The sequence below is a fragment of the Macrobrachium rosenbergii genome, chromosome 41 (assembly GCF_040412425.1).
Source record: "Macrobrachium rosenbergii isolate ZJJX-2024 chromosome 41, ASM4041242v1, whole genome shotgun sequence".
Classification (NCBI taxonomy): Eukaryota; Metazoa; Arthropoda; class Malacostraca; order Decapoda; family Palaemonidae; genus Macrobrachium; species Macrobrachium rosenbergii.
The window spans coordinates 11,165,961-11,192,880 of NC_089781.1; the positions used below are offsets into that span (position 1 = coordinate 11,165,961).

The 26,920-nt window shown below is 38.5% G+C and overlaps 3 protein-coding genes across 5 annotated transcripts in view; 2 read left to right on the forward strand and 1 right to left on the reverse strand.

Annotated features, from left to right (window-relative positions):
* The first annotated feature begins 2,235 nt into the window (after positions 1-2,235).
* On the forward strand, positions 2,236-10,684 carry RpL11 (ribosomal protein L11). Its single transcript, XM_067083966.1, has 5 exons — positions 2,236-2,342; positions 6,319-6,434; positions 9,196-9,345; positions 10,210-10,357; positions 10,532-10,684. Exons 2-5 carry the CDS (start codon positions 6,324-6,326, stop codon positions 10,660-10,662), a joined length of 540 nt encoding a protein of 179 aa, XP_066940067.1. The 5' UTR covers positions 2,236-2,342; positions 6,319-6,323; the 3' UTR covers positions 10,663-10,684.
* A 4,746-nt stretch (positions 10,685-15,430) lies between these two features.
* Positions 15,431-26,920, forward strand: part of LOC136826639 (E3 ubiquitin-protein ligase RBBP6-like) — an 89,943-nt gene continuing 78,453 nt past the window's right edge. For all 3 annotated transcript variants that reach the window (XM_067083962.1, XM_067083963.1, XM_067083964.1), the window contains exon 1: positions 15,431-15,661. The gene's annotated coding sequence lies outside the window, so the exon portion shown is untranslated. The remainder of the gene's footprint in view (positions 15,662-26,920) is intronic.
* Positions 22,776-24,893, reverse strand: LOC136826640 (protein FAM200C-like). The gene is given in 2 exon segments (XM_067083965.1): positions 22,776-23,209; positions 23,211-24,893. Coding segments are annotated over 2 exon segments (1,905 nt in total). The 5' UTR covers positions 24,786-24,893; the 3' UTR covers positions 22,776-22,879.

Here is a 26,920-nt window from a genome sequence, read left to right on the forward strand (position 1 = left end):
GTGACTTTTCTTTATCTTGACTTCGACCAAAAGCAGCCAGACGACCTCATGCTTGGTTTGTGGGGGCGGGTGTGGCTAACCTTGTACTCTTATTAATCCTGGGATATATTGCGGATCAGACGAGCAGCAGATTCTCTAATGTCCCCTATATAGATTTTTTCTTTTGTTGTACAAACATGGTGTACGATACTCATCACTATTCTCACTGTTGTTCAGTTTTTTTTTTTTTTTTTTTTTTTTAGAGTTCTTCATCATTAATTTTCTTACCAAGGATGGGAAACTAGACATGGCTTTAATATCAACTATGTTGGGTAATTTAACTCTTAATTTCAAAAATAAACGCTATTTCATCATATCAAGAATGAAATGTTCGATTAGCCGTTAAAGAGATGATAAGACAGATGATTTTGGACTTACCTTGTTGACAAATATAGAACTAGAAAGGAATGCATCGTGTTTTTTTATCCAATCAAGCCGTAAGGGTGAAATTGCCTTATGCATGTAAAGGCTGCCGTACATTCGAAAGTAATATGATTTACCTATAAATGAATACTAGAACTGAATGGGCAAACTGACTTCTTCCAAGAAGATTTTGACAATAAACTGTTAATTATAGACTGTAACTTTAGTTATGTATGACAAAGTGATGACTATGAGCTTCATTCAAAATGGAAAAAAATACAAAGAAATTAATCCAAACCATAAAAATATGGAAAGCGATATGGCGAGGATTAAATTTCGCGGGAGAAGGTTCTTTTAGAAAAGCAATTAAAACACAACAGTAACGACCAGCACCCTTATATACTTTTTAAAGGGAATTATTTTGTAAGTAAAATACCATGTTAAATACGACATTGAGCAACTTTTATTTTTTCCTTACGCCATCAGCATTTCTTTTCTTTACAACTCCTGAATTTTCAGCCACTATGGCAAGTATCTCCAAGTTGTAGAGTAGTGTTTCTTAAATATGTAGTCATCCCCCACCCAAACACGCAAAGAGCAAGGCATTTCCAGCGTAAATGGTAGATTCTATCATCATCAGATTTACTAATGACTGAAAGAGAATATCATCATAAGCGCTCGCACAAAAACTGTTGTCTCTACATTACGATTATTTTATGTTGCGTGGTACAGTACTACATAGCTCCTATGTGATAGTCGTATCCTATTATGTATTACTCATCAGGAGTCACAACCCGGAGTCTGATATTCTTTATTTTTTCAGTATTGAACAATATTACGTTAGCATAAGTAATTTTCTCTGCTGCAGAATGAACGTTTCAATCTGATGTACTTCCTAATCTCCACACACACACACACACACACACACACACACACACTTATGTCTATCTATCTATCTATATATCTTATATATATATATATATATATATATATATATATATATATATATATATATATATATATATATATATATATATATATATATAAAACCCTACCTGTGCCACTATGGCTATGATGAATAGAAAAGCAACGTTCCCCATCTTACATAGGAGAATCTAGACGTTGAATGACATTCCTTTATATTTCCCGAACCATCACGAGAATACCAGATTGAAGTAAATTAGTTTTGGCTAATCATAAAGACCATATCTGAGTCCATCTGAGTAAACTAGGGAAATGCATTAAAAAAATAAATTATTCTGCTAAGACAAAACAAAACAATCTTAATATAATTGTAATCAACAAGCTCCCGCGGTAGTACGGGTCCAGTACAAAATGAACACACAGTGTTCTTTTAAATTAAGAAATTATAAATATTAGGCGTTTCGAGGATTTTTTTGTATTTTCATAGCATTAGTAAATGAATTTCCCTTGGTAAGTTAGAGTTCAGAGGTCCATACCAGCCCTCTTCAATACGTTACCTCACTTATGGACCGCCTTGACGCAAGGGTTCGCACTGTTCCGGCCCACTTATGAAATAAAAATGTTTTCCAGTGAAACTTGATAACATCTTGATAAAGATCGTAGTTTTATACAGGAAAACTTAACATTCGATATCCTTTTATATTTGAAGAAGCATATAAAATTTCATTAATTAACCTGAAGGCATGCCAGTTATACTTCAAGACATTAGCAAAATGCTAAGTCTTGAAATATAATTCCCAAGCCTTCATGTGAATTAAGGAAATCTTAGTTGCTTCTCAATGCTTAGGAGGAAATCGAGTTTAAATTTTTGTCTGATTCAGTGGTGGGGGGATGGAAAAGAGAATCAATACTAGATGGTCAAGTTTTCCTCTTTTTGAGAGGTTTCAAACTTGCTTGTATTAACTCTCAGCGACCGTCATCGACTTCTCTTCGCTGCGCGTCTTCGTGTCATCCAGGTACGAGAAAAAGTTTCTCGCTTTTCTGGCCGGATATACTGAAATTTCTGTATCTATAGTTTTCGGAATGGGTTCATGGCATATCTGAAAGTCCTGGTTAAGATGTTTTGACAGTTATTTATAGTGAAATGTGACCGTAAACTGAGTTAAAGGTGTCTTCCCTATGATAACACGTGCGCGAACATACAAGCTTAAGCACGTTACCCGTAATGGCTTACTGACCACGATGTGTAAACTTGTTTCCATCGTATGCACGAAACTTAATAAGCCTTATTTATCGTTCTTAATGTAGATTGCGTGTCGATTATTCCTTGATCAACAGGCCTAATATATAACCTGGGAATTACGGTAATAGACGTATTGTTCAGTTAATTTGCCGTCTGTCACGAAGGAAGAAAAAATTACCGAGGGTCGTTTTATTTCTTTTTTTTATTAAATAGGCCTAAACTTACCGTGAAAACATCATGCTTACGATTACGTTGACAGAATTTTCTTTTGAAATATATAGCAGATAGGCATAGGCCTATCCCATTGGTAATTTTGCGGAAGACTCCAGCCAGCCAGTTTTGCATGAAAAACCAAAAATGGTTTTTCATGCAAAAATAGCAAGGAAATGGTAGGGCACCAAAAGAACCTAAAAATAGAAACGTAACGTAAGCTAGGGGTGTTTACTGATTACAATTTTGCCGAATTAGCTATGGAGGGTTTTTTGTGGGGCCGGTAATGTCTTATCTCGTAAGTCGTAGTAGGATTAGTTGTATTTCTCTGTTACTAAGCATTTCTGAAGGGTATGTATTTAGAAGAAATGTTTGGTTTGGTGTGTTTTATCTAAGAAAAAAGTAAATGTTAACATGGGAGGTGGCTGGAGTCTTCCAAAAAATAACCCATGTTAATTGAACTCAATTATAGATGCAACCTCAGTAGGCTAGGCTATGCTGCCTTTATTTAGTGCGAGCGTTTCACCAAGTTCCCCAGGTCACTCCGTACTCGAAAGCAGGTGAAATCCATTTCATGAAGGATGCTTCTCAACCTGGCCTATCCTAGGGTTCTATGCCCTAACCTAATGGGTCTGCAAAGGTATGATTGGATGGGGTCATACCCCACCCGCCAGAGTAGGGCACAGCACCAATGGATTGGTTAGATTAGGGCCCAGTATGCATACCTGATCAATTAGCTTATATATTTTAGCTGTGTTTAAGCACACAGACGTAGCAATAAGAAAACTTGGGTATTTTGGGGAACCATTTTACAGCTAGGCCTATATTTCCTTTCCACTGGCTGCAAACGTAGCCTAGGTTATTCATTGTGTTCAAAAATATAGAATAAGTTTTTTTAATACAATTTTTTATATATAATATATATATGTATATATAACATTTTGTCTGTCATTTACTTAGACAAAGGGAATCCTTGAATAACCAAAGTTGAGCTGAGGGACCAAATGAAGAGCTGATGCATAGTAGGGGGACTGGTAGGTGTGAGAAATCCTAACCTTTCCTAGAATGCTGTGTCCTGAGCTATCCAGACCTTACCTTCCTAACCTAACTTAGGGTGCCATGCCCTTACCTGACCTGACCCCCAAGCAACACTGAATATCCCTGCAACTTTACTCTGCATACTAGCCTACCCCAAAATGAATTTTTTTTTTTTTTTTTTTTTTTTTTTTTTTTTTTTTTTCTAAATGCCTAATCAAAACAAAAGCCGGTAAATTTACAGTTTAGGTCAAATTCACATTTCCGATATAAAATTACATTTTCCCTAGCTTAAATAGTGTACTTTCAACGAATCTGACCTTTATTTCTACCGCAAATGATTAGATTTAGAGATACATGGCCGCCATGGGTACCGCTCTCAGTTTCGGGTGGTGAAAACGCGCTCTCGCGGCTTATGCACATTTTAAATGATTGTTGCAAGCTCGTATGTTCTGGCAAGCGGTAATATTGCGCTGCTGCCGCGCTTGCCACAGGGGTTACAGGGAACGAAATTTTACCCCTAACATCAAGTTACAGTTTCGGTGAAATTCACGGCCGATACTGCAATGTTACCCTTTTCGTTAACCACTTCATTTACCTTAAATAGATGGTAGTACTAAATGTTCACGAAGAAAGGTATTCACAACCTGTGGAGTTCCATTGTAATGTCCATGGAAACGACCAATAGCCTCAAAGTAAGACAGAGAACACCCACTGCAGACGTGCGACGGAATCCATGGCAGTCAACTGAAGCGCACTTTTGTAGAAAGCCGGCTTATTCCAAAATCGCAGTTAATTGGATATTCTTGAAACAAAGCAACCAATCAGGTTTCAGCATTTGTACCGTACTTATAATTCATAACGAAAAACAAAAGACGATTAGGCATTTTTACCCACAATACATTGACAAAAAACAAAAACGCATCAGCAGAAAAACTGACATGGCAGCATAAACGCATCCCTGCAATAACAACAAGGCACAATATTCATCGGCAAATATCTCCGTAACTCTTAATTTGCGGAAGATGCGAGTAAGTATTTCGTATGAATCATGACAAAAATATATGATAGCAAGTAAAAAAATATCAGATATCCGAATTTGACCGAAACTGTAATAATACCCAAAAGCCTATTAGTCATTGAGGTTATGAATGTCAGTGGTAACAAATACCCAAAATTTTAAGGAAAAATTTATGTAAACTGCTTATAGGTTACTTGAGTAAAGGCCAGGAAGTTCATTTTTTTCCAGTAGGTTTGGGGATCATGTAGCTTTTAGTAATGGGGTTTGGACCTTCATTGTATGTAAGGAGGCTAGACCCTTAAACTATCCATTAAGGTGAAGTTGTAGTGCATTGATTCACAGCATTGTAAGTTGCAATTGCCACCAGAGCATTTTCCTTTGGTTACCCAGTTCTCACTCTTCCTGCTTTGCTAACTTCATACTTTTGTCGCTATATTCAGATTCATCTGCCAGTCCATTTCTTTGTCTATGAAACTAAAGAGTAGTACTAACACTCAAGCAGGAGACATGTTATTGCTTATCAAAGCAAGAAAAATTTGTTATAAGAACGTGTATAACATTGAGTCGTAGGCAGTACATAAACTTGAAAGACATAGTTTCCAGAAAGATGGCTGATAAAACTTTGAAGTTTGCCATTGGATATAAAAGTTAGATGTTTTAAGGCAAACTCAGCAAACAGCCATGAGTAGAAAAATGTAAAAAAAAAAAAGGGGGGGAGCTAGAGAATATAGATAAAATTTGTCTGACAAGTGTGGGGATGAAACATTTGTATAATTGGTGTCATCTAACAATGAGGTTTTGTGCTCAAAGATACCAACAAAATAAATAGGCAAACTTTTTGTGTGAACTAAATGAAATTTTCTACAGTATTTTTGTTAAATATTAGGAACTTCATTTGAAAAAGGTTGTGTACTGCCATATATTTAGAATACTGATTCCAAAGTGGTGTTTATATGCAAAATGTCAAATGTTTAGAAAATATGTTTATGGCAGTTTGACCTGGTTATGACTTATGTAAAACCTGGTCATGAATTCTTATGCACATCATATTGAAAAAAAAAAAAATGCCTTTTACTGCCTGAATTTGTTTTTAATATTTCCCTATAGATGCGTGCTGATATATTAAACTAGGGGTGTGTACTTGCATGGGAGGGTTGCTGTATAAGAAATGTAATTTTTTTTTTTTTTTTTTTTTTTTTTTTTTTTTTTTTGCATAGTGTAGAACTTGGTTTTTGAGGATTCTCAAAATTTAGTTGTAAGTCTTCATGCTTGGACAGGGTAGAGCACTTCCATTTCCATGTTATCTCATTGAGAGGTATTGTGGCAGATAAAGTGCAAGAGTAAATTACCATTAAAATTAGGGATTTCATTATTGAAAAACCAGAGTTAATTGGTAATACAGTTCAGTATGAAGGTTCTTTTTACATACTTTAAAATAAATATTCATGTTCAGTGTGTTTTCATTTACATTTTAAAATTTCAGGCACAATGTCGATTGAAAAAAAGCAGAAGAATGTCATGAGAGATGTCCGCATCGGCAAACTATGTTTAAACATATGTGTCGGGGAGAGTGGTGACAAGCTGACTCGTGCGGCTAAGGTGGGCTTGACTTTTATTGTTTAGTCTATTCTGAGCCAATGGCAGGAGCCATGCTGAAACGCCGCTTCCCGTTCGATCAGCAAAGTTGCAGCGTGGCTTTTGGTTAGTACCAATTGAGGGTATACTTTTCAGTACACCCCCCCGGCTATCGGCAATAGATTTGAATGTGGATTTTTTTTTTTTTTTTTTTTTTCTCTCCAAGATTTTGTATACTTTCATTAATTTTAATGTCACCTAATAATGATTGATATTCGAATAACCAAGAAAATTATTAAATTTCCACACAGCATATTTTCTATTTCAAGTGTAGTACATGTAATACATATCTCAAGAGACTTGACATACCCTCATATGTTGCTGATTCTTTGCCATCTCAAATTAAAGCCATGGACATTTTAATATTTCAGATTTAACATGGTTACTTTCATTTTAGTTTATGATGATAATGTTAGTGTTTTCATGATAATTGGGATATTCACATCACTCATGACAGGTCTTGTAAATTTCATAGGGAATGGAGCCTTCCCTGAGCCTAACATAGGTGCATAAGTTTTTTCCAATTTGGTTGTTAATTGAGAATTGATAAAGAGGAATATGGCATTACAGTAAAAGGTTTCAAGGGAAGTTGAGAGATATGTAATAATGACAGTACAGTAAAAGGTTTCAGGGGAAGCTGAGAGGTACAGTATGTAAATATTTTATAAGTAGACCAGTAAGTTAATAAAAAAAGTTACAGAAATGAAAGCCAGATTATAAAGTTGGAAGAAATTCGTTTTTGTAAAATAATAAAAAGTTCGTGAACTTTTCCTCAGAAATTTCTTGTGCTGTTAATGAAAAAATATAATTATAGAAAGTACTGTAGTAAAAAAAAAAAAAGTTACAGATAAGATTCACTAGAGGAGGATAGGAACAAGAGGGTGTATGATTGTACTGTATTAAAGGTGAAAAATTAAATACTTTTAACGGGTAATAGACATGCACGACAGCAGTACAGGTATACTATTAATAGAGAAAGAAGCTTTATTTAGGATTTGACAAGGTGGGAGTGTTGAAAAACAAGTAGTAGCCGCTAATGCATGGAAAAAAATGCAAAAAAAAAAAAAAAACATATCCTAACAAGTGGAAACAATGAAACCAAGACTTTGTGAATGATTTACAGAACAGAGAACCATGGGAAAGTAGTATTTCCAAGAGTGTTACATGGGTTGGCAATACCTCAAATAAGAAAAACAGACAACTAAATTGCAAGGGGTTTTAAATAGGTAGCTAGAAGACTGTTGGGAGCCCCAGTGCAGTACTGCAACATTAGAAGAGTACAGTAGTGGAGTGTCGTACTGAAAAGGCACTGGAGGACAAGAAAATTAAAATTTGAGTGAATATTTGGAAACATTTATGACTTAGGTATAAGTAATTGGTGTATAGAGAGAAGGGAAAAAAGTCTGAGAAAATTATTATTAATAAAAGTAGAATGCAAAATTAGCGTAGAAATATACTACTGTATAAGAAAAAGCATTTAATAATAATAAAAGTAGAATGCAAAATTAGCATAGAAATAAACTACTGTATAAGAAAAAGCATTTAAGCAAAGATATTTATTTACCCAGCATTGATGACCAAGGAAAGTAAAGTATGCGTTACATGTGTAATAAATGTACATAGTAAATAACACTTAAGTTCTTAGCAGTTTATAGGGTGGAGAATAAGTATTTTACAGCTGCAGAAAAGTTTGAGGCGAGACATTCACTTTTACATCACTTGGAAAAAGAAAATAAGGCTGACACAGTAAATGACAACAGAAGAGTGGCTCAAGGTGTGCTAATGCAAAGCCACTACCTACACCTTCAACTCAGCTGTGCTCAACTCAGGCAGGGGAGGTTTGACAAAAAAGTAATGTGCTGGAACCTTTGCAAAATATTTCTTAGTTTATTTCTTTAGTTTTCGTGAAGCCCAAGTTACGTCATTTCTAGTAGGGTTAGAGGAGTTATAAAATATTCAAGGTTTGAAAAGATAATAGAAAAGCTTCTTTAAAGGATGTTCAAGTTATTGATAGACCACAAATGGGAGGATGCTCTGTAATATAAAGGATTTTATACTGTAAGTAAACCTGTAATTTTCAACAAATGGAAGTTGAAAAAAGTTGATGCATGTGACATTGAAACATATGAACAGTTATAAGTACGGTTTGGAGGAATTCAGGATGATAGTATTTATATGCAAAATGTCAAAGGTTGAGAAAGTGTCTTAACAGCAGTTGTACCTAGTCATGAGTTCTGATGAACATCATGATTTAAAAAAAAAAAAAAACTTAATATACTTTTTCACCTATACTTTTTCACCTAAAGCATAAATACATACTGATCATGTCTAAGTTTTGGAAATTTGACAAATTTCAAGACTTGTCAGAAATGTGAAATTTTGACAGATTATAGATCAGGAATTTAGCTATGCAAAAACAATGTGACATGAATGAATAATCTGTTTAAGTCATAATATACTTTAAATTGGTCCTTCTAGATGAAGATTTGCCAAAAATAAAGGTGGAATAAGATCATACTGATGATGCCTGCAATTGACTAACAGTATGTCAGCAAGACCAGCCATAAAGTTAAGTAGTTTAAAAATGAGAAATTATAATATATATTATAGCTCTTTAAAAGGCAGAGGATTGCATCAATTTTTCTGGTGTTTAACCTCATTGGTGAAGATATTTTTGCAATTCCTTTTAACTGGTGACATTTTTTTTGCCAATTGCTTTTAACAGGTGTTGGAATCCCTCACTGGTCAGAAGCCTGTCTTTTCAAAGGCCCGCTATACCGTGCGTTCCTTTGGTATTCGACGTAATGAAAAGATTGCAGTTCACTGCACTGTGAGAGGCCCAAAGGCAGAGGAGATCTTGGAGAAGGGGTTGAAGGTAAGATCAATGTTAACTTGATCTTTTTAAATTAAGATTTTTTTTTTATTTTTAAATTCTCCATCTTTGACATTAATCAGGGTGTCCAGTGCTCTAGTCTGTTTTCAAACAAATTGGATGAAGAATTTTTGGAATAGAATTGAAGAGGGGCAAAGACATCTCGGGTGAAGATTAGAATGCTGTACTTCCTAACGTTCACCTTAAAATAACATTACACGGTGTCAAAGCTCTGGGTGCTTGAAGAATTTCAGAAGTCATCACCTTTGGGCAGGTGGATAGCTGGAACTGTTTTGTCTTGTGATAGGTTCTAAAGTCAAAAGCCTTAAAGTAACTGTTCTATACAATAGGAGTGTTTGTGCAGAAATATGTGACCACACACACAATATAAGTACACAGTTATAGTAGCTATGTACTCTTGTTGGTGTGTGAGAGAAATGAGAGTGGTAATTAGCAGTGTATTCTTGTGACTGCACTGTCAGTCCCTCTCCAACATGACTGAAATGAAACCAAGTGTACTGGACCCTTTAACAAGGCAGATATTTTTTTAGAATGCATTTTTGTTTCCATGGGAATACAAACCATTGCCTTTTATGGAGAAGTGTTCCTCAGCATGAGTGGGAATCAGTTGTCACTAATGGCCAGTGCCATATCATTCTGGCATCCCTATGCCAGGCAAAATAGGACGTGGGGTTCCAACTTACCTCCCACTTGAGTAGTAAGTCTCCTAAAGGTTGTGGCATGTATTCCAGTAGAAACATATTAAACATTTTAAAGTACTTTGTATTTTTCCTCTCTCCCTCGTGTAATTACACTGCAGACCTTATAATCGGCTTCAAGGTTTTTTTGTTTTTTGTTTTATCTTAGGTACGTGAGTACGAGTTGAGGCGTGATAACTTCTCAGCTAATGGTAACTTTGGCTTTGGCATTCAAGAACACATTGATTTGGGAATAAAGTATGATCCAGCCATCGGTATTTTTGGTCTTGATTTCTACGTTGTTCTTCAAAGACCAGGTATGTTGATAGAATTTTTCTGGTGCATGTTTTTTTCATATGTCATGCTTGTAGGTCCCGGTAGCTTAAGCTTTTGATGGACTGGGTGCTTCATATTAAGTTTTTGTGAAAATTAACACTATACTGTTTATACTCTAAGCTAGTTTTACTATCAGTATACATTTTTAATTACAGGATACCGTGTTGCCAAACGCAGACACTCCCCAGGTAAGATTGGTCCCCAGCACTGCTTGATAAAGGAAGATGCTATTAAATGGTTCCAGACCAAATATGAAGGTATCATTCTGCCTGGAAAGAAGAAGTAAAGCAAATAAATTGTGAAATGAATTTTTTTTTTTTATCCTTCAGAATTTTTTTTATATTGCAAGGTAAAATCATTGGTAAATATAACACAGTCTTTAAAAAAAAAAAAAAAAAACCTAGTAATATAGTAAACTGTTGAGCAGTTTCGTGGATGGCCAAGCGTCTTTGTGCTGACCCTAAAGTAGCCAAGCGTGTAGAGACTGCGGTTTTGGTGGTCGAACCCAGAGCGAGTCTTCTGTCAGGCCAATGGGTTCAATTGTACGGTAACGTGTGAAGCTAATTATAAAGGTTTACTATAGTTACAAACTTCTTTATCTTCAGCTTTTCCCATCTTTATATCGGGTCGCTGGTTGTTATTAGTCTTCTCCATCTATAAAAAAAATTGCCCAGTCTTTGCCGGTAAGACCGTCGAGTTCCCAACTATTATCCATGGCTAGGGAACCTTGGTTGGAGGTCCAGTTGCACTTTAGTGTCACCTATTCCAAAAACTTTTTTTCTAATAATGGCGTACGGGTATCCATATTAGGCTTATCTTTCCATTTGAAATATGTAATTTAGGCTAACCTCGGGAACACGTGAGGTAGAGGGCAACCTTAATACCTATAGCGTCCCGTAAATAAAATGGCACAATTCCTGAACTGCCTTATTCTGGAAACTAAATAGTTTGTGTTCACGCGATACTGGGACCGGTAAAGTTATTGTATGTCTCGGAGTAGCTTTCTTGCGTAAAAGTTCCAAACTTTCGCGATGTTCAAACTAAAATCGAAGGAAGAAGAGAAAAGTACTATAGAAATTAAATCAGGGAATATCAGTCTGCCATACGAACGTTTTCTCATAATTATCAAAGCAGCACGTAACGATGCAACTCTAAAGAAAGTACTGGAGAAAGCCGAGTCAACCCCAATCGAGAGTCTGCAACCTGCCGACTTTGCTCTGGAGTAGTAGTTGAAGGAATTTGCTGTGATACTTGACACTTTGTTTCATTATGGATTTTACGGTATAGAGCCCAGGTACACACCCATACTTGGTAGTGAGAACATATTGCACATCTGTTATAACTGCAAGAGGCCTGAACAAAAAACGCATCGAAGATGAACTTGAAGAAATAAAGGAAAAAAGACATTAACAAAGTTGATTCAGGATTCGGTTCAGAAAACTATAGCAAAGTCCTTCCCATTACATAGTTTACTGATTATTATCTTCACTTTCTGGCTGAGGGTATTCTCTGTTTTAGCGTAGGTAGTTTCATCTAGTAGCCTGTACATTTTATTACTATATTCTGAACTATTCATGATAACAATGCTACCCCTTTCGTCAGCTTTCATAACTCCAATATCTTTGTAACCTTTTAATCTCTGTAGAGCGGTGCTAAATCTCACTGGCAAGATATCTCCAAGGTTGTTTTCCTTACTCCCTATCATCACTCCTCTGAGAAACCGGGCTAAATCATTGTTTTTTTCAACGTTAAGGTAGTTAATCTTGCTATTGAATTCTATATTGATGTTATTTGTGGTCCTTACACAGAAATTTAATCCTAGTCCTAGTGCTGCTGTTTCATCTCTAGTCAATAATCTGCTTGAGATATTCTTTATATTATCCATATTGCTAAATTTGATCCAAACGGAATTAGTAAATAATCTCAAACTTATTTTTAATGTTGACCATGTTACGATTTATATCAAAGTTTACCCTACAGTTGACTTGCCCAATAACTTGATTGTACCACTCGCCCCTTATGGTCTCTTGCAGTGTTTTGTATTCTCCATACACCAGCAAATGCAGCTTCTTTCTTCTCCTTAAGCTCTTGCAACTGATCCTTGATGTATCTTTCTTGAAAACCCCTGAAAGCTTCTCCACTCCGGGGTCTTTTTTCCATCCTACCATGTTTTTGGACCTACTTTGTTCTTCAAACATTCACCTATAAACCACTTATAAGTGTCTTCCTGGAGTTGATCAAATTATGTGTTAGTAATACTTATTTGACGTTTGAGGGACAAGTATACAAACAGAAATATAGAGTAGCTATGGAGTCCTTATTATCACCAATACTTGCTAATATATATAAATGGAATATTTTGAGACTAATCTAGTTCCTAATATTAATGTCCCTAACTTAAAATTGAAAGGTTGGTGGAGATATGTGGATGATAATTTTGCCATTCTGCAGAGTGATGAAAGTGAAATAGAAACTTTTCTAGATGAACTCAATAGTTTTGATAACAACATCCAATTCACTCTAGAAAAAAGTAACAATAATAAACTGCCATTTTTAGACATATTGATAGAAAGGAAAGAAATAGGATATGAATTCAGCACATAGAAAGCCCACACACACAAACTCATATATTCATTTCTTCTCTTTTTACAGTCATCATGATATAAAAATGGGTGTTCTAGCAGGTTTATTTCTTAGGGCAATGAGAACGTGTGACCCTTGTAAGATAGATAAAGAAATAAATTACACTGATAAAAGCTTTGATACATTAGTATACCCGGAAGTGCGCACCCCAACAATTTGATTATTCAAGACGGTAGTGCCTATGTCAATTCTTCCAATGAGAAGGCAACCAAGATAAATAAAATTACATACTCCAACATTCTTCTTAACAAAGCTAGAGAGAGTCTGAAAGGATCACTGATTTATTTTCCCTACACTGTAATCTTTCATCTCCAGTAAGTCTGCTACAAATACGATACACAGTTAGCTTCCAAGGATTGTGAAAGTTGACCATCCTTTTTTTGTGTGTGTGTGGTTAGTTACTGCTCCAGTGGCATGTCCTTTCTGAGCATCCGGTGTGAAAAAAACTAAGAAGCGTAAAATTGTACCAATCCAGGTGATAAAAAAAAGTAATCTTGGCCATGATAGTATTATTCCCCTAAACTCAACAGGCCATTTCTTGCTTTGCCCTCAGTGTGAGGTATGGTTAGTACAGTAGCCACAGATGATAAAATATAACGAAGTGCAAATATACACTTCAAAATTTCCACAACCAATAATAATAACAGTTTACCAGAAAGAGGAAATTATGTTGCTTGAATTTGAAACTTAAGTTCCTGAGGCACAGACAATTGCTTTCCAGTGACTAATCCTCAACACGGAACTGATCTTTGGACAAGAATTTGCACTGTACCACTTTTTGCAAACCAGCATTCATTAGTGATCGCTAACTAATCGAGGCATTTCCAGATTATAAGGAAGTACCTTTTTATTTACTTATTAATTTTTATTTCCAAGGAGGAATCAGCATTGGACAGCTTTAGAAGTTCATAAATAATAACCAAAGGATGTTTTTTTTACGGTGATGATAATCATAAAGAGCAGTTTAAACATCATATGCAAAGTATGATGTTTAAACATCATACTTTACAATTGATTTGCAACATGATAAGAATTACAGAACGATACATGTAAATCCAACATAATTTTGAATGTTTCTGAATTTTATGTGTAAGGAAAGAGGAATGCATGTTATTAAAAGGAATTAAAGACTACCCGCTGGAATTAAGTTTATTTGTGTTATCAATTGTTGCGTGATTTAAATCTAACATTAACATTTCAGACTCGGCCAATAACCTTGACTTCATATCAGAGACCTCATGCTTATGATAGTGGACTGACAACAGTAAGACTTATAATCTAATGCTGGAGCACTTACGTACGAATACACCAAGTATAATTTCGTTTTCATTATCGATTCACAAACGTAAACCCGACTAAAAACAGTTTCTAGGGAGACAGCCTCCATTTCTGTGATACACAAATCAACGTTAATTTTAGTCATTCGCCTTCACAGTCCTTCAGGCTAGATAAACTGGCTGTTATTAAGGTTCAGTGTAAGACTTATTTAAAAAATGTCAGCAGAGTATGAAGAACAGTGACGGATCTCGCAATCATTGATTGTCGAACGCAAGGTCTAACGTAAGTAGTATCATGACCATCGTAATGACCTTGGTATTCAGCCTCATGTTATCAGTTCATTCCATCATATATTTTATATCGGAATTGCAACAATCGCTGCATGAATGGGTGTAAAAAAAAAAAAAACAGTATTTGCGTTAAACTGCAGGTACACAAATTTGAGCAACTGACTACGCGACTGTTTAATGAAGGTAATTGCATAAGACGTTTTCACATGGCTTGTTCTCCCTGTAACTCATCAGAATCATTTAATCTGAATTAGTTTGATTAATTTATTCAGGAGAACAATTTGGGACTGAATTAAGAGCAATTCAGAACCATTCCGTCTAAAGAACCGATGATGCTCGGGAAGTCGGGTGAACCCCGTGCTATCTGCATTTTCTTGCTCACGTAATTTTCATCTTTTTTCTTTATTACATGTGGACACAAGCAGCTAACTTTCATGTAGCACATGACATTCAGACAGTGTAACCAATCACTCGAAGACAAAGAAAGAACTGCGAATAAATATTAATGGGGACATTTCGCCATGTTTGGTGACGTAGGCACTCGAGCCCCTCGGCAACCATTGCTATGTTCCTTAAGCTTGCTGTACGTACCCGTCGGTGGCTAGTAGAATGTGTTCGATGTTTGAACGTTGTTCATTGCGTATTGAGATGAAAACTATGTAACATTGTCCACTGAATGATAGGTATTTAAGTGTTCGAAATTATCAGATTATAGTTCTTGACTGAAAATTGCATGAATTTGGTAAAAGTTCAATATCATTATGCTTATAAAACATACATTTAAAGAACTCGAACATCTGGTGTAAAAGAACGTTTTCTGCCGTTCTCCTTTCCGTAAGAAACGAGTCTATTGTGTTGGCCGCTGCTGTATTTCGACGCGCGTACGCTACTACAGCTAGTCCGGCGCCCGCGCCCGCCTCAGTCAACAGTTCTGCACCTGACTGCGAGGGTGAGAAATCCCAACCAAGGACGACCGCCATTTTGTGGCCACAACTAGGACGTTTCCTGCGTTTAGTGTTTTGGTGTGTGCATTTTGACATGTGGTGACAAATTCCTTACTGAAGAATCCATAAGGTAAGATATGTTGTGGTTAGAGTAGTGTTTTATTAGTTATTTTTATGCCTTGTGATGAAATCCTGAAGCTTGGGGAAAGTGAAAATGGCGGATGCGACCGTGGTAGACATTTTCCACGAACCGAGGAACTCCGTTTTTTCCTTTACTGATAATTGGATGCAGTAGTTGCGTTTTAATGTGTGAATACTTGCCTAAAAGTAGCAGTTGATTTTACGTCTTATAATGTTTTAGGCTTTGGAAGTGTTTATTTACGTATCCGTATGTTGTGTGTAGATAGGGTAACGTACTCATAAGGCCCATGTCTGAGGTCTGGTTCAGCGTTCGTTTCTGCAAGGTTTAGGATAACCGATGATGTAATATTGTAGTATGCCTTAGGCTTAGACGTTTAATCATAGCTGAAAGTTCGTGGTATGACGTTATTTTGAAGATTATCCTACTTTCCACGTAGACTTAGCTTAAATATCCTACTTTCCACGTAGACTTAGCTTAAATATCTTACAAGATAGGTTAGGCCTGATGTAGGACTAGGCCAAAACTATTTAATCTTAAGAGAAGCTACTCAAAGGGAATATTCCAGGGTAGTTTCGCCCCCTTACACCAAAAATTCCTTGTAAGCCTATTGCACCACGTTGAGTGATGGTATGTGGGAATAGCCTTTTGGGTTATGGTATGGCTTCTAGTATCGTTGAGGCAAAAGTTATTTGGGTAGTACCTCCGCGGCGGCGACGGCCTTCTAACTTGACTTTTGTTTTTTACAGTTTTTTGATATTTAGCCGACCAGGACAGGTTACCGCCTGTTGGGGGAGTTTACTCCTTCCCCCCCTGGGCCAGGTCAGGGCATGTCCCCCCCCAAGTGAGGTTAGGTAGGTAAGAGATGGTTAGGTCTATGTATGAGGAACCACGACTGGCGGGAATCAGAATGAGGAACCAGCTCCTTAGACGAAAACAAACCTAACCTTTCCTAGAATGTCATGTCCTGGCCTAATCAGACCTTACTCCTTCCTAACCTTATTTAGTGTGCCATGCCCTGACCTGGTCAAGGGAGCCGATTTTGCTCGCTGCACCCCATCAAAGGACCACTAAACATCAGACATATGGACTCTGCTTCTGTTCGTAGGTAGCGTTAGAGCCTGATCCTGTCATTCTGCAAGCTACCTTAAAGTCACTAAAACATAAATTTCAAATATTTCCATAATTCCACAATCACTGTGGGTAATAGGGTAAAACGATTGGGCATGAGACATGGATGGCAGAACTTTTCACTTGATATTCGATTGGAGAAATAACAAAGGGTAGATTACAGTTTCGTATGCTGGGCCGCCTAACTCATTCTGCGGTGCCGAGATCCCTCCGCCAAGGTAAGTAGTTCCACCCAAACAGCTGACGACCAACGACCCGAAATGCCCCGCGACCTTCCTCAGTCTCTCCCGGGTTCAAGAGTTGCTAACATGGCTACTTTCGTGTCTTCCGTGTCGTATCCGACCCACGTGGAATTTGGGGCTAAGAATCTAGTGACCCTTATGGATTTAGGGGTTTTGTGTCACGAAGAGCGTTCATTGCTGGTTTACCTAATGAAAAGTGGCCTACTTGACGATTTCAGCGGGACTTGTGGCAAGTGTGACGAAGGCAGCGTCGTCCCTTGTCCCTTTAAAGCTTTCCTCGAATTAATTAAACGTGCATATCCCTTAAATAAAGCCTTTTCAACACCCGCCAAAAATGCGGTCTAATGTCGCCGATTCGACTTGAATGAGGTAATGCGTGCTATTTCGAAAAAGTTATATATTTACTATTTTCACGGCCCTTCTGGGGTCCGGGGCGAAGCCCCGGCCAGGTAAGGCACACGCCCTATGTTGGGTTAGGTCGGTTTCGTTAGTTTCGGTGGCGACCTAGGTCGCTGGGGGTCCAGAGGGGCGGCCCCCGCCAGGTAAGGGCACGCCGTCCTAGGTTCGGTTAGGTCGGTTTCGTCAGTTGCGTCGCCATCTTTTTGTATCCGTCCGCCGATTCTCTAGCAGGTACCCACTGCCACCTGGTGGTGGGTCTCGGCTAGGATATCGGCAGACGAAACCCACAGCATACGAAACTGTAACCGCTCCATAACAAAGTTAAACCTTTAAGAAAACTTTTAAAAAGATTGAATCTTTTTTTTTAATTCAATATGGCGCCCTCCCAAATACTGATGCAAAATGAATGGCGATTGGACACTACTTCCCAGCGCTGATTTAACGGTGTACTGAACACTTAATTGCGTATATATGTAATGTTTATTACTCAAGGTTTTAGTTGTAATCAGCATGATAAAACATTTTGTTGCCTATACTAGTGAAAATGAGACATGGGATTCCCATCTGTCATGTGGTTGGTACTGTGGGTTTCCCACTGTTACTAACCACATGCCCAGCTGGTAGTAATACCAACTCATGCCTTATAAGTCTTTAGCGGCCTGTTCAGCTACGCCGAAAGTATCCCCATATGTAAAGGACCAAGGGTTTGTTTGTTAGGAAAATGCATTTTACTCTTAAAAATGCAATTTTACCTTTAATATGTGGTTTTATCCTTACCGTCATCACAACTAAAGTTCCACAGTGCTTAATTGATTGTAGTTATGCACATTTTGTTCTTATTTCACTCAAAATACCACTTGAAATATGTGAGAATATTTGTTTACAGTACTTTACTCCATCAGAGTAGCGAAACTGTGCCTTATTGTACATCGGGCTGCCACAAACATCAGAGCACAGACATAGTGAATTGTTTGCAATAGAAATTTAGTATTTTGTTGTTAGGACTTTTAATTTTTTCAAGCCCATATTACCATGTGGGAGCGGTTACAGTTTCGTGTGCTGTGGGTTTCCGTCTGCCGATTTCCTAGCTGTGACCCACCACCAGGTGGCAGTGGGTACCAGCTAGAGAATCGGCGGACGGATACAACAAGATGGCGACCCAACCTGACGAAACCGACCTAACCGAACCTAGGACGGCGTGCCCTTACCTGGCCATTGACCCCCCCCCCACACACACACAAACCTAGGTCGTGACCTAAACTAACGAAACCGACTTAACATAAGACAGCGTGCCCTTACCTAGCCGGGGGCTTTGCGCCCCCCCCCCCTCGAAGGGCCGTAGAATCAGTAAATCAATATCGGTGGCTCCATGCTTCTTCGTTTTGGCGCTGGGACACTGGCTTTCGGCGGGATCTGGACAACTGGAATTGGGGGAACAGGACCTCGTGGAATTGACCAATTCGTTTGGGTGGCGGCGTCCCGTGATTGTTGTGATTTGGCGACGTTAGACCGCATTTTGACGGGTGTTGAAACGGTTCTATTTAAGGGATATGCACGTTTAATTAATTCGAGGAAAGCTTTAAAGGGGCAAATTCCACGAGGGTCGGATACGACACGGAAGACACAAAAGTAGCCATGTTAGCAACTCTTGAACCCAAACGAGACTGAGGAAGGTCGCTGGGCAAAGCAGGTCTCGGGGCATTTCGGGTCGTTGGCCGTCAGCTGTTTGGGTGGAACTACTTACCTTGGCGGGGGGGGATCTTGGCACAGCAGGATGAGTTAGGCGGCCCAGCATACAGAACTATAGATTGAGACCCGTAATGTGTAATGTTTCCACTTTGGCAAAAATGTAAGGAAGTTGAGTATGACAATTTATCTAGAGTTGGTACGAGAGTCAAGATGCCATGACGTCAAAAACAGGACTGAAACAAAGGTTTTAAATAAAAAATTAGCACTTAAAATACCACTGTATTTGAAAAACTTACACTGTGTATGTAATATACAGTCATACCTTGAAATTACGCGAGGTTAGGTTCCGGAGCCCCTCGTGCAAGGTGAATTTTTGCGTAAGTTTGACATGGTCTTTAAAAATGCTAATAAATGTTTATTTCCAGAGTTTAAGTACTAAATATGACCCTAATCATGCTCCCAAAGTATTAAGCTAACTTTTAAATGAACTAAAGTTAGTGTAATTTTATTTAAAATTTAGCTTATTACCCGTAAAAAGGGAATACAGTAAATGGTTGACATAAAAATTGAGTACTGCAGTTTCATAATAGCGCATTTACAGTCGGTGCGTACGTATACTAATGTTACCCCTAATTCATGGGATGCCGTTTTCTTTGTCACATAGAGTAAGTGCCGTTTTCTTTCTGTCACTAGGCAAAACGTCATGTGTCAGTCAACAAAAGTACAATTCCATAAAATATCGAAAACATGTACGTGTTCGTAGAGGGTAGTACAGTACAGGTAAAATTCAATCAATTTAAAATTATATACTGTACAGGTAATGACGTACAGAGAAGAAATAAGTTGCCAAAGTATGTTTGAGCGCTAACTACGAATGAGAGAGAGAGCGAGAGATACTGTAATAAAGTAACTGTACTGCTTTTGTATCGTATTTATGCGCAAATATATAAATACAATTTTTCCATTCTAATTTTACACCTAAAAGCACGAAAACTTAAAAATGAAACACACTTTCTACAGGGGTATCATCTTTGAAAAATGCAGTAACTAAGGGTATCACATCTTGTAAAAGTACACCAACTGAACGTGCTGTAATTACATGCACATACAGATTGCACCAGCACTTTTCTCCGAGGTGAACAGAGTAGTTTTCAAAGAATGACACTTATACAACTCTTAGTTACATCTCTGATATTACATTAACGAATTCATTTGATCAAATGAGCGCGACTGAACAACCTCATCTCAAGGTCGTGTAAAGTCCTTGTGACAAAGACTTTGCAAATGGACATAATACTTGTATGATATTTATGTACAGAAATATAAATATAAATTTTCCATATCGATTTTACAGTTAAAAGCATGAAAACTTATAAATGTACTTCAAACCTTAAACAAGCATTTTCTGCAGGGGTATCTCTTTGAAAAGTGCAGTAACTTTGCAAATGGGTATCACATCTTGTAAAAGTACACTAAGTGAATGTGCAGAAATTACCTTTGCATCATATTTATGCATGTACAAAAATAAAAATATATTTTCGATACAGATGTTACACATGAAAGCATGAAATGCATTTTTCATAGAGATTTTACACATGAAAGCATGAAATGCAGTTTTCATAGATTTTGTGCATTAAAACATGAAATGCATTTTTCTTACAGATTTTACACATAAAAGCATGAAATGCATTTTTCATACAGATTTTACACATAAAAGCATGAAATTAATTTTTCATACAGATTTTACACATAAAAGCATGAAAACTTGTAAATTACTTCAAAAATTAAACACCCACTTCTGCAGGGTTTCTCGAGAATTTCGTGTGTGAAAAAATCGCGTATGCCCATTAGTTAGGTTCCAGTGAAAAGTTTGCGTGTGTGAATTCGCGCAACTCGAATCGTGTAAGATCAAAGTATTTACTGTATATATATGTATATTACACTGCATGTAATGTGTGTTGATAATAAAAGAAAAAGTTGAAAAATAGATATATACATCGTAATGTTCACAGCAAGAGTTGAAATTTGTCTCGGGAATCTGACTTGCTCCAACAACAAATTTTTCAAATGAATTATAATGAACACATAATATATTTACTCAATTTATAACCGTATTCTGGTGTTTAGCTACCTAGTAATTTAAATAGTGGAGTATTTGTGAAAGTCCACGGTACGCCCAATTTGCCACCAAAAAACTGCTGTAGAAAATGCAATGAAAATACCTAGTGTGTTTGGTATTTGTAAAAAAATCACTGCGGTATTTGGTGGCGCAAAAAAAAAAAAAAAAAAAAAAAAAAAAACTAGTAACGGTAAGGGTGACCCTGTTGGGAGCTGGGGTTTTGGGTGGGGAGAAGCAACAGACGGGTTTCACGCCACCTGTGACGTACGAATTCTTGGTTTTCTAACCCACTACTCTACATAGGCTACGTGACGCTGACCCGCTTTCTTACATGAGGCTGACCTGATACTCTGCACACAATGTTTTCCTGCCACCATTTACAACTGGCTACAACATTTGGGTAGTCTCCCCTGATGCAACTACGGACACCGCTAGCCTAGGCTACTTATATGGAAGTTGGTCATCATTCAGAAGCTTCCTGCCAGCATGAAAAGTAATTTTTTTCAGTTTTCTTGTGTAACCCTACTTTAACTCATTTTTTTAGCATTTCTGCTTTTGGTTTGGGGGTGGCGGAATGGCGCTTAATGCCTTATCTGTATTATAAAAGATTCTTGGCAAGCTCGTATGTTCTGGCAGGCAGTAATGTTGCGTTGCACCCGCTAGCCATGGGTTACAGAAAACGAGCATGAGCACTTGAAACTGGGCTGCATACAATGGGACCAAAACAACATATTTCACCATGCACTGACCTGCTACTCTGCATCATCTTGTTACGTTGTTCCGGTTGGCGGGACTAATGGTGCTTCCGGACATGTGATTTGGCACTGGCTATGACCTAACAGAACAAAATCTAAGCAAAACTAGCATAACGTGTCCTGACCAAACCTAAAGCAATCCAGCCTAACCTGACTTAGGGCACCATACCCTGATCTGGCCGGATTTTTATTGCAAATACGCGGGCTGGTGGATTGGCCTAGGCTACCCCTTAACATCACAATTCATCTTGCAATAACATAAATGTAAAAAGAAAGGGAAACGCACTGCATTCCTCATTCAGAATTGCTGCTGTCCATGAGGGTAACAGCATCGGCTTCTTTGTAGCTGCTGGCTGCCGATCAGGTGGATCAGAAGTACTTGGCCAGGGTCTTATTGTATTCGGTCGGGAAAGTAAATCAGAGACGGGGGGATGTTGGGCAGCTCTTAGGCGGATAGACGTGTTTAATTAAATCAAATGCCAGAAATGGACACGGAACACCTAAATGTCGCTTCTGGACGCAGCACGTAGAAAAGTAAATTTCTTAAAGTGGTTTATGCGTACCGTATCTCGGTAGTGAGCCCTGTTTGAGAACGTGCCACTGCGACACCCAGGTCGTCTGGACTAACGAAATGGACTCTGGTTCACTACGTTATGGGTGAAATAATGATCCTGGATGTTGCTGTACACCAGTGGTTCCCAAACTTTTGCAGGCTGGCGCCCCCTTTGCTTCCCGGTGAATTCCTAGCCCCCCTCCCCCCCCCCAACAAACAGACACATATGGAAACAAACACCTCTTTCTTGATATTTGGTATGCTGTAATTTGAAAAGAGAAAGGTTGAACACAAATGTGTATTTCACAAATAAAACCCAATTTAGTAAACCAATTTATTTTTTAGCAGTTTTAACTGTTTCAGCAACATGGAATGGTAAATAAACATTTCACCAGTAACCTTCATTGTCTCACACTTAATATTAATGGGATGGATGTGCTTGGTGCAGGGACATAGCTTCTCAACATCAGGCTGAAACTCACTAAGAAGTCGTAGATCCCCGCGGTCAGTAATTTTCAGTCGGTTTCTTTGCTTGGAAAGAAGCAAGGCGACTGCACTGAAGCCCCGTTCTACTAAATACGATGTTGGGAAGGCAATAAAGTACATCTTGACCTTGTTCCACAGCACTTGATAGCAGTCAGAGATTTTTTTTTTGTAACCAAAAATCTTGATATGATTTTTTGAACTTTGGCCTTAGCTCTTTGAACTTTGGCCTTAGCTCAATGTCATTTTGAATTGAAATCAGTTCTTCCTCTGCCAATCCAGTTTCCTCACCGTCGACAATTAGGAATGTATTGATCACCCAGTCTGGTATTTCAAGCAATAAAATGTCCTCAAATCTCTCAGACATGTCTCTGTGCAGTTCATCCAGGTGTGTACAATACACTTGAAGGTCATTGTCTGGTATGCCTTTTTCCTTATCCAATTCAGAGAGGCATGGGAACTGGTAGAGTGCATGACGAGCTATGTTTCGTTTGAATAACTGTAACTTGGCCAGGAAGGTGGAGATAGCTGATTTGACTTTAATTAGGTTAGCCTCGTTTCCTTGCAGCTGCAAATTAACTTCATTGAACTTTGTGAATATATCTGCCAAACAAGCAATGTCATGCTTCATGTTTCTTAGTTCATCACACAGAACAGAATTGGAGTCTTGGAAGAATTCAACAACTGTGTCAAACAGTGAATAGAAACGTCTCAGGCAGTTTCCCTTTGACAGCCATCTAACTTCTGTGTGCAACACTAAACGTTCAAACTCTTCATCATTATCAGTGCAGAGCTGGCGAAACAGTCGGGAATTGAGGGCATGTGCCTTGATTTTATTTATTGCTGTGATAACAGTACTCATTGATTTGTGTAGTCTACCACTCAGGTTTTTTGCGACCAGATGCTGCCTGTGGAATACACAGTGCACTGTAAATACTCCAGGTACAGCTTTTTTCAAGAAACTAATGAAGCCACGATGACGACCTACCATTGATGGTGCCCCATCTGTTGCACAAGCAAGAATGTTAGAAAGTGGGATGTCTTTCTCTTTGAAAAAATCATCGACGACACGAAATACTGACTCCCCTTTTGTGTCTGTTTCAAGCTGTCTTGCAAATAACAGCTCTTGAACCAAGCTTTCATCTTTGACGAAACGAACATAAGCAAGAAGCAAAGATTCATTGCCTGGCAGAGTGGACTCATCTAACTGTAAACTAAAATCTGTTGTCTTAAGCATGTTACACAATGTTTCTTCAATATTTTCAGCCATTTCATCAGTTCTCTGAACAGAGTTATCACTGAGAGGAATAGCTTTTATAATTTGGTCAGGTGACTTGTGTACAACTGTGTGCAGAACCTCTCTTACTGCTGGTAGAATAAGCTCTTCTCCAATTGTATGAGGCTTACCAGATCTAGCAATCAGCAGAGAGATGTTGTATGACGCTCGCAAACCGTCAGTGGATTGTTGTAAAGTGCTGGCAAATATATTTCCAATGGTTTTCCGTTTCCGAACGTTGTCTTGGAGTGACTGAAAATATGCCAAGTTTTTGTCTGCTTTATCAGAGTGCATTTTCTTCAAATGTTCCAAAAGCCTCGAAGGTTTCATAGCTTCATTTGAAAACACTCTATCACACAGTAGACACATTGGTTGCTGTTGGTTGTGTGGTGCTGCGACAAATCCATATTTCAGATATTCCACACTATATTGCCGACACTTCTTTTTTGTTTGCTGTACCGAGGCCATACTTTATTCTGGAACAAAAAAATAAAACCATGTAAAATACAGTATTTTATCGCATTTCATAAATAGGCCTACTTAAAGACAAAAATGACAACATTGAAGGTATGAAAAGCAAGTTTACCCTTTCACGTATTCATTTTCTTCCATTTACTGACATAGAAAATGGTGGCGGATGTGATCTAAGGCACGCCGCCCTCGCCACCCGCACATACGCGCGCACACACCTTAACCATCACCAAATACTCCTGTGACAAGTGGTGCAAGCATGTGCAAGGACAGCCTTAGCACAATAACACTTCCAAATTAAATTTAATGGTGAAACCCTTTGGCGTCCTTCCATGATATCTTTATTATATGATGAAATTCTGAACATTACAAGCTTGAAATTACAAACCTGAGCTTTTGCTTTTGTAGTCATATGCTGTCGGATCTGACTGGGCCAGAGCGGCGTGCGGTAACCGGACCCTGATGTGTCGTCCACTGACTCATCCCGCTGCACGTGTTGTGTACAAATCGTCGAACAAACGTTCGAACTTCTGACTTCGACTATGGACTGCCGCCCCCCTACCGCCCCCTTCTTCTTCACTGCCCCCCCAGATCTTTCCACCACCCCCAGGGGGCCGGTACCGCCCACTTTGGGAACCACTGCTGTACACCTTCCAGCAATCAGATATGATCATGGTTTCTGGAAGTACGTTGTCCAGCAACACCGGGAGCAGAGTTTCAGCTGGGTGGTCGAGAACCACCTTCAAAAACGTCTCGCGTCTGTTGGTCAATGCCGCTGAACACCCAAGATCCATCTACCTTACTGCCACGGTTTTAGTTACATTTCCCAAATTTACTTTCGTCAATCTAAACAGTATGACCAGGACCACCGATTTTCTTATCAGCCAGCGGTATTTCGCAACAAAAGTCTCTGCAGAAGTTGTACAAGTCAACAGTTGTGTGTGACGATAGCGGTACGACAAAAGATATTAAAACGTACTGTGGCAGTTTCTTATGGAAACAAAGCACGAGTACAATTACTGCCTGCTGAGATATTCTTAATTTTTCAAAGGACCCAGTTCAGCACAGGTCCTTCTTTCGGCACTGATGATTAACACAGCGCCACATATATACTGGTTGTCCAGTGGCTGGATGGATTCTGTCTTGTAGGAAATGTCAGTTCCAGACTGTGCAAAATACACAAACCAAAATAGTCTCCAAGCAGTCCTTCTGGGTAGAGCCACTTAGTGAACTCACCAGCGTTACATAAAAACTCAAGAACGATCGGAGTGTACAAATATGTGAAAGAATTAAATTCGTCAACTGACGTTACTCTGGGAAATGAAATGAGGTCGTGACTCTCCGTCTCGGTGGTTACAGAAGGAAAGAAAGGGGTGACTGTGGTCAGGACATGTGCCTATGAACCGTGTCGATCAGAAAAATTCTGATTGGTTTGATGTATTTAATCCATGGACTGTACGGAGTGACCTGGGCCAGCCTGGGATACGATTGGACGGAATTAAATTTCCTGCGATCAGGTCGGGGTGACGTACGGCAGCAACCTTAGGAATTACGGGGTGAGAGGAGCGCCACACTTCGGCCATCTTAAGAACTAGGGGAGAGTAGTACTGCGTGACACCAGTCACGTCAACTTGGTACTTGAAGTAAAGTTACGCTACGCTGAAAAAATTGTTGTCCGGCAAAATCAAGCGACCTGGCCAGGTAAGTTACTTTATGGGTAGATTTGGGCATGCTGAACAACTTTTATTCTGTGCAATTTTTTCATTTGGAGTCATTGTTAATGAGCTATAGGCACATCCTTGGGATAGAAAAATTACCCTAAATATTATCTAGTGCTCTGGCATCCCAAAAATTAGCTAGAGTTCCCCGTCCAAGCCCCATAGGCACCAACGTTTACCACTGATGTCAGGGAAATGGTGTCAGCATCTATGGTTACAAATATATTTCGAGAGTGTCATGGCCAGTAAGGTAGCACCATGCATGGCTGAATCTTATTACGTAACTTAGGAGAAAACTGCTACTTTGGTAGGAATGTATACGTCACGGCGTGTTGTCCTCTACACAAGTCTCACTGAGGCTGATAGGGGTGCGTTCAAATGCCTTTTCTGGAAGTGTCCAAACAATGCGGTAAT